This window comes from Chiloscyllium punctatum, chromosome 15 (assembly GCF_047496795.1).
Source record: "Chiloscyllium punctatum isolate Juve2018m chromosome 15, sChiPun1.3, whole genome shotgun sequence".
NCBI lineage: Eukaryota > Metazoa > Chordata > Chondrichthyes > Orectolobiformes > Hemiscylliidae > Chiloscyllium > Chiloscyllium punctatum.
The window spans coordinates 68,079,003-68,086,622 of NC_092753.1; the positions used below are offsets into that span (position 1 = coordinate 68,079,003).

Below are 7,620 nucleotides of genomic sequence, written 5' to 3' on the forward strand. Positions count from 1 at the left end.
TTTGTTGATTCAAGCCTGATGTCTACTCCAGATTGTAGTTTACTGCCACTGGCCTTCATGTGCCAGAACAGGCCAGTTTGTGAACCATAGAACTTGAATCACATTGGTGTGAATTTTCAGTGAGGTGGTGGGCTCTGGTTATGGATACATATCAATGAGGAACCTAAAATCTATTACGAATTACTCTGGTTTTCCAATGGGTGGAGCAGGCGGGAGTAGGTCTGTTCTAAAAGGGAAGGCCAGCCTTCCTGAAATAGCACTGTGGCTTATTGCAAATTTAGAATTTAAAAGAATACCTTGTGAAAATCTGAAATCCTCCCCATCTCCAGAATTCTAAATTTACCCTCTCCAATATGACCTAGAGTGTAGAAAGACTAGTATCACTTGAGACTTAGTTGGCAAAGATTAGTGCTACTAAGAAGTTCTTGAACAAGTACTTCTCTTCAGTATTTACGAACGAGAGGGACTGTATTGTTGAAGAGGAGAGTGTGAAACGGACTGATAAGCTAGAAGAGATATCTGTTAGGAAGGAAGATGTGTTGGACATTTTGAACAACTTGAGGATAGACAAGTCCCCCGGGCCTGACGGGATATATCCTAGGATTATGTGGGAAGCAAGAGAGGAAATTGCAGTACCGTTGGCAATGATCTTCTCGTCTTCACTGGCAACGGGGGTGGTACCAGGGGACTGGAGAGTAGCGAATGTTGTGCCCCTGTTCAAAAAAGGGAATAGGGATAACCCCGGGAATTACAGGCCAGTTAGTCTTACTTCTGTGGTAGGCAAAGTAATGGAAAGGGTACTGAGGGATAGGATTTACGAGTATCTGGAACGGCACTGCTTGATTAGGGACAGCCAGCACGGATTTGTGAAGGGTAGGTCTTGCCTTACAAGTCTTATTGAATTCTTCGAGGAGGTGACCAAGCATGTGGATGAGGGTAGAGCAGTGGATGTAGTGTACATGGATTTTAGTAAGGCATTTGATAAGGTTCCCCATGGTAGGCTTATGCGGAAAGTCAGGAGGCATGGGATAGAGGGAAATTTGGCCAATTGGATAGAAAACTGGCTAACCGGTCGAAGTCAGAGAGTGGTGGTAGATGGTAAATATTCAGCATGGAGTCCAGTTACAAGTGGAGTTCCGCAGGGATCAGTTCTGGGCCCTCTGCTGTTTGTAATTTTTATTAATGACTTAGATGAGGGAGTCGAAGGGTGGGTCAGTAAATTTGCAGATGATACAAAGATAGGTGGAGTTGTGGACAGTGAGGAGGGCTGTTGTCGGCTGCAGAGGGACTTAGATATGATGCAGAGCTGGGCTGAGGAGTGGCAGATGGAGTTCAACCCTGCCAAGTGTGAAGTTGTCCATTTTGGAAGAACAAATAAGAATGCGGAATACAGGGTTAATGGTAGGGTTCTTGGTCAGGTGGAGGAACAGAGGGATCTTGGGGTCTATGTACATAGATCTTTGAAGGTTGCCACTCAGGTGGATAGAGTTTGTAAGAAGGCCTATGGAGTATTATCGTTCATTAGCAGAGGGATTGAATTCAAGAGTCGTGAGGTGATGTTGCAGCTGTACAGGACTTTGGTTAGGCCACATTTGGAGTACTGTGTGCAGTTCTGGTCGCCTCACTTTAGGAAAGATGTGGAAGCTTTGGAGAGGGTGCAGAGAAGATTTACCAGGATGTTGCCTGGAATGGAGAGTAGGTCATACGAGGATAGGTTGAGAGTTCTCGGCCTTTTCTCGTTGGAACGGCGAAGGATGAGGGGTGACTTGATAGAGGTTTATAAGATGATCAGAGGAATAGATAGAGTAGACAGTCAGAAACTTTTTCCCCGGGTACAACAGAGTGTTACAAGGGGACATAAATTTAAGGTGAAGGGTGGAAGGTATAGGGGAGATGTCAGGGGTGGGTTCTTCACCCAGAGAGTGGTGGGGGCATGGAATGCGCTGCCCGTGGGAGTGGTAGAGTCAGATTCATTGGCGACCTTTAAGCGGCATTTGGATAGGTACATGGATGGGTGCTTAATCTAGGATAGAAGTTCGGCACAACATCGTGGGCCGAAGGGCCTGTTCTGTGCTGTATTGTTCTATGTTCTATTGTTCTATGTTCTATGTTCTAACCTTTTTCTCCAATTTTGAGAGTAAGTCAATGCTGCATCAAAATAATCCATTTAGAAACATTGATTTGAATGCTTTATAACTAAAGCGAGGCTTCCCACAGATTCATACATGAAAAGCATTGGGTGTTTAACAAGATGACAGGCTCATACTGCATTTCAATGTTTCTGTGTATGAGGTATTTATGAAATAATACCTATAACCTATTGTTCACAAATGAAAGAAGAGAGTTAATCTTACCACTAAGCTATTTCCACAGACTTCCAGTGTATTGAGGTTGATGGTGAATATGACAACTGTGGGAAAAGTACTGTTATTAATAAAACCCCTGCAATGTGCATTGCCATGTCTGCCATTTAATGCTAAATCTGTTTCTGAGTAGCCAGAGAACAGGACTGGACAAAAATTGATCTTGATTGTGATGGTCTGTACTCCACAAAAGACAAGGATGTCCTTTTCGCCTGAAGGAAGAAAGAATTAATTATTTCAATTATTATCTGATTAAAGACATTTCCTGAGGACTGACTGATATACATTGCTGACAATAAAACCACTTACTGCAGTTAAATTTAATATTATTGAGGTGCATTTGACAAATACATATCTGGGATATAAACATAATGTTATAAGTGATATAAATTTAATCAAGTGGTCAGATGGTAAGCATTCAATTCCTTTCTAAATTCTAGTAATATTATAAACTTTGCTAATGATGACAATTTATGTCAGTAATTGATAAGTATGAGAGTACAAAATAGCATGTGAAACATTCAAATCAATTACCTGGATGAGCTGAAGAATGGTAAGTGGATTTTAATCTGGACTGATGGAAGGTTATTCAATTTGAATCAAGAAATTTGAAACATGGAAATGCAATGTAAGATGTCCGCGGCCAACTTGAGGCGGAATTGGGAAAGGATGCTATTTTGGTCTCGTTTATCTTAACATTACTACACAAAATGGCAATTATGAGTGATGTGAATTAGGAGACCTTTCCCTCATGTTGCTGAGCATTAGTGATTTCATAAACACAGTGGAATAATTGGTCTAGTTGCAATTTCCATGATCTTATCGAACATGTTTCTAACTTGACTAAAAATATTAGACATGGGAAACTTTCCAGCAATGTCACTAATGCATAGAGATCAGAAAAATAAACCTTGCCCTGGGTATAAAAATATAAAGACAACTTGATTCAATAAAATCATATAAGCTATTTTAACTTTGTGCAAGCTCCTGCTAAGGTCTCATTTAGAACATTAACTATTAACATTGATCAGCTTAGAACAGTTCACAGAGCACCTCATTAAGAACCACTAGAATAGATATTTATGATGTAGTGAAAAATAGACAGTAATAAGGTCGATTTCTCATTTTAGTAAAATATAAACAACTGTTGATTTGCTATTACCCAGGTTAGATGAATTGGCTATGCTAAATTGCCCACAATGTTAGGTGTGTTAGCCAGGGGTAAAGATAGGGTAGGGGAATGGGTTTGGGTGGGTTTCTCTTCAGAGAGGTGGTGTGGACTTGTTGGGTCGAAGGGCCTGTTTCCACACTGTAGAGAATCTAATCAATTTTACACTCTCACTTAAAGTCATGGTTTATTTCACCGCATTTTCGAGAAAAATAGGAAATTAGAATAAGAGGGAAAATAGCTACAAATGGGCAATGTGAAGCTATAAAATAAGCTGCCAGCAGTGGATCAGTGGTAGTGTTCCTACCCCTGAACCAAGAAGGCTGGGTTTAGGTTCTACATGCTCCAGTAAAGCGTAACAACATCTATGAACCGGTTGATTAGAAACTTAGGTTAAATAATAAACAAAGGTATATACAAGTATAATGAATTGAAAAACCATGATGAGATATGGTTAATTAATTTGCAGATGACACTAAAATTGGAGGTGTAGTGGACAGCAAAGAAAGTTACCTCAGATTACAACGGGATCTTGATCAGATGGGCCAATGGGCCGAGGAGTAGCAGATGGCATTAAATTTAGATAAATGTGAGGTGCTGCATTTTGGCAGGACTTATACTAAATGGTAAGGTCCTGGGAGTGTTGCCGAACAAAGAGACCTTGGAGTTCCTTAAAAGTGGAGTTCCAGGTATACAGGATAGTGAAGAAGTAATTTAGTATGCTTGCCTTTGTTGGTGAGTGCATTGAGTACAGGAGTTGGGAGGTCATATTGCGGCTGTACAGGACATTGGTCACTTTTGGAATACTAGGTCAATTCTAATCTCCCTGATATAGGAAGAATGTTGTGAAACTTGAAAGATTTCAGAAAAGACTTCTAAGGATGTTACTAGGGTTGGATACTATGAGCTTTAGGGAGTGGCTGAGGCTATTGTCCCTGGAGAATCGGAGGCAGAGGGGTGACCTTATAGAGGTTTATAAAATCATGGATGGCATGGATAGGGTGTATAGTCAAGATATTTTACCTTGAGTGGGAGAGTCCAACACAGGAGGGTGTAGGTTTAAGGTGAGAGGAGAAAGATTTTAAAGGACCCTACGGCACAATGTTTCCATGAGAGGTTGGTGTGTGTATGGAAGTGGCAGAGGCTGGTACAATTACAAACATTTAAAAAAGCATCTAGATGGGTATATGAATAGGAAGAGTTGAGAGGGATATGGGCCAAATGCTGACAAATGGGACTAGATTTATTTAGGATATCTGGTTGGCATGGATGAGTTGGACCAAAGAGTCTTTTTCCATTCTGTATATCTCTATGACTCTATGACCCTAATTCAGAATTAATTAAATAAGTATTTCTCTTTAGATAGGTTGGTTGAAAGATTCCTGAATGATATTAGCACTTTGCAGCTTTGGGTGCAATATTTTCAAGTAACAGTCCACATAGTTGGGATTTATAATCTAACATTAAAAACATTAACATTTTTATGTATATCAACTTTGTTTAATCATTGTAATCATGGAATTTGTGGCACAGAATGTGGCCATTGGTCCATTGTGTTTGGATCAACTGACAAACAGCAGTCCAGCATAAGTCCACTTCCCAACCTTTAACACAGAGCATGCAAATTGTTGCACTTCAAGTGAATAGTCAAGTATTTTTTTAAAAACGCAGTCCTGATTTCTGCCTCTATTACATTCAGGAAGTGAGTTAAATGTGATTTCCACCTTCTGGGTGGAAAGAATTATTATCAATTCCACACTCCAGTCCTTCTGCTAATTATTTTAAATCTCTGCCTTGCTTACTGATCTATGTGCTAAAGGAAATGGATCATAATATCATAGGAGTAGAGTAGGCCATTTGGCCCATCAAGCTTGCTCCACCATGTAATAAATTTCTTGGCTGAATCCTTAATTCCACTTGCTTGCTTGTCCCCGAAATCCTTAATTCCCTTGTCTTGTTCGGCCTTGAATGTATTTAATGATCCAGCCACAAGTGCACTCTATGAGAGAGAACTCCAGAGACGAACAACTCACTAAGAAAATAAATTCCTTCCCAAGTCTGCCTTACAAGTGACTTTTTAAAAATTGTGACCCAGTTAGATTCTTCCATGAGGGGAAACATGCCTATAGCATCTACGTGGTCGAACTCCCTCAGAACCTTGCATGTTTAATAAGGAATACTTTTCATTTTGCCAAATTCCCACAAGGGCAGAAAACCTCCTCAACCAAAACCTGTACAAGGTACTGAATCATGGGGCATGATTTGCTTAGCCACCACCCCCAGCGCCTTGGGGAAAGCAGCCAACAATTGCCCAATTAGAAGCCTGTCCAGCAGCTGTAAAGTACTGCTAGATGGTAAAGATTGCTGAATGAGCTCCAAGTGTGTCGTCAGACCCTCACGGAGAGGAAATCCTCACCTCTGAAGATACTGGCCAATCTATGGGGTCACATAGATTCCCAGCTACCAGTAATTTGGGGGCTTCAGGCAGAGATGTTCAACTTAGCAAAGGGATGAGATTTGGGTTTTAAAGAATGTGCAGACGGCAAGAGAAATGGGGTGCTATTTGCCCATAAAGGGTGCCCTGTTTGACAAGGGGTGTAATAGCAACCCACCCACTTCCTTCTGCTGTTTAAGCACTTTTTTAAAAAAATCTTTGAATCTCATTGCCATCCGACTTCTTGCATCAACCACATTATGATATGGGCAACATACATAATGGTTGGTCGAGCTTTTAAGAAGCTCAATTGACCCCCAGTTATTAATTTGCATTGGGTGGGATGGCTGTTAATGTGGTTTCTGGCCATCCTAACTTTATGAGGGTGAGCTCGAGTGAGTAGATGGGCATCCTCTCAATATTCCATGCTCCTTGCCGAAATCACTCTCTTACCTGCATGTAAAATCTAGTCCACCAATGTCCAGTAGCGTTGCGTCAAGACTTCCCTACATTTGTATTCCATTCGCCTTGCAATTAAGAACAACATTGCATTTTCCTTCCAAATCACATGCAGTCGCATTATCTCTTCTTTAGTTTATAGTGCCTGACCCCTCAGGAGGTTCACTCAGTGCAAATGTTTATTTTGCCATTCTGTCGAGTTTGTGGTCCATGACTATGTTGGTTGTGGGGGAATTGTAGCCCCTGTTTAATTATTTAAAAATGACTATTTTGCCTCTTTTGGTTCATTAATGGTCTTCAGGGAAGGAAATCTGCCATCCTTACTGGGTCAACCTACATGTGACTTCAGGCCAACAGCAATAGGGTTGAATCTTAACTGCCCTTGGGGCACTTAGGGAAGGGCAATAAATGTTGGTGTTGCCAGCTTCACCCACAGCCCAGCAGCAAATAAAATAAGGCCAATTTTTGTATCACCTCCAATCTTCTTAATCATGATCATTACATTTAGGTCTAAATCATGGATATATACTATGGAAAGCAATGACTTTGTATTGAGCCTCACAGAACACAATGGGAAACAGCATTTCTGTCACAAATTATCCAGCAACAATTACACTCTGCTTCCTGCCAATTTTAGATCCAACTTACCAGGGAACCTACTGTGCAGATTAGCATCACAGTTGTACCCATTGAATTGTGCATCCACTGAATGTATCTTGATCACTAATAGCAGCAGAAGACTGAACTGTTCCATTGTAAAGCTGTTGATAAAAAGTGAACAAGTTGCATAAGTATACAAAAACAGAAATCACTGGTGAAACTCAGCAGGTCTGGCAGATGAAGAGTCACTGGATGTGAAATGTTAACTCTGCTTTCTCTTTGCAGATGCTGTGAGCCCTGTTGAGTTTCACCAGCAATTTCTGTTTCTGTTTCAGATTGCCATTTTCCACAGTTCTTCGCTTTGTTTCATTGCATGAGTGCTACTTTCCAATCAACCGCGGCTCGTTATGCAATACTCTTGCTTCTGAGCTAGAAGATCATGGGTTCAAACCCCTCAAACAGGAAAACATTTCAACATAGTACTGAGTGAGCTGCTGTCACTCAAATAAAGTGCTAAACTGTAGAAGGGCCACTGAACCTGAAACATCAACCCTGCTTTCTCTCCATAGAAGCTGCCAGGCAAGTTGATTTTTTTC

The 7,620-nt window shown here is 40.9% G+C and overlaps 1 protein-coding gene across 1 annotated transcript in view; it reads right to left on the reverse strand.

Annotated features, from left to right (window-relative positions):
* zpld1a (zona pellucida-like domain containing 1a) overlaps positions 1 to 7,178 on the reverse strand; it is a 38,810-nt gene extending 31,632 nt beyond the window's left edge. Inside the window, exons 1-2 of the mRNA XM_072584362.1 lie at positions 7,073 to 7,178; positions 2,355 to 2,575 (exon numbers count right to left, since the gene is read on the reverse strand). Of these exons, the coding sequence (XP_072440463.1) occupies positions 2,355 to 2,575; positions 7,073 to 7,178 (327 nt within the window). The remainder of the gene's footprint in view (positions 1 to 2,354; positions 2,576 to 7,072) is intronic.
* Between the last annotated feature and the right edge of the window lie 442 nt (positions 7,179 to 7,620).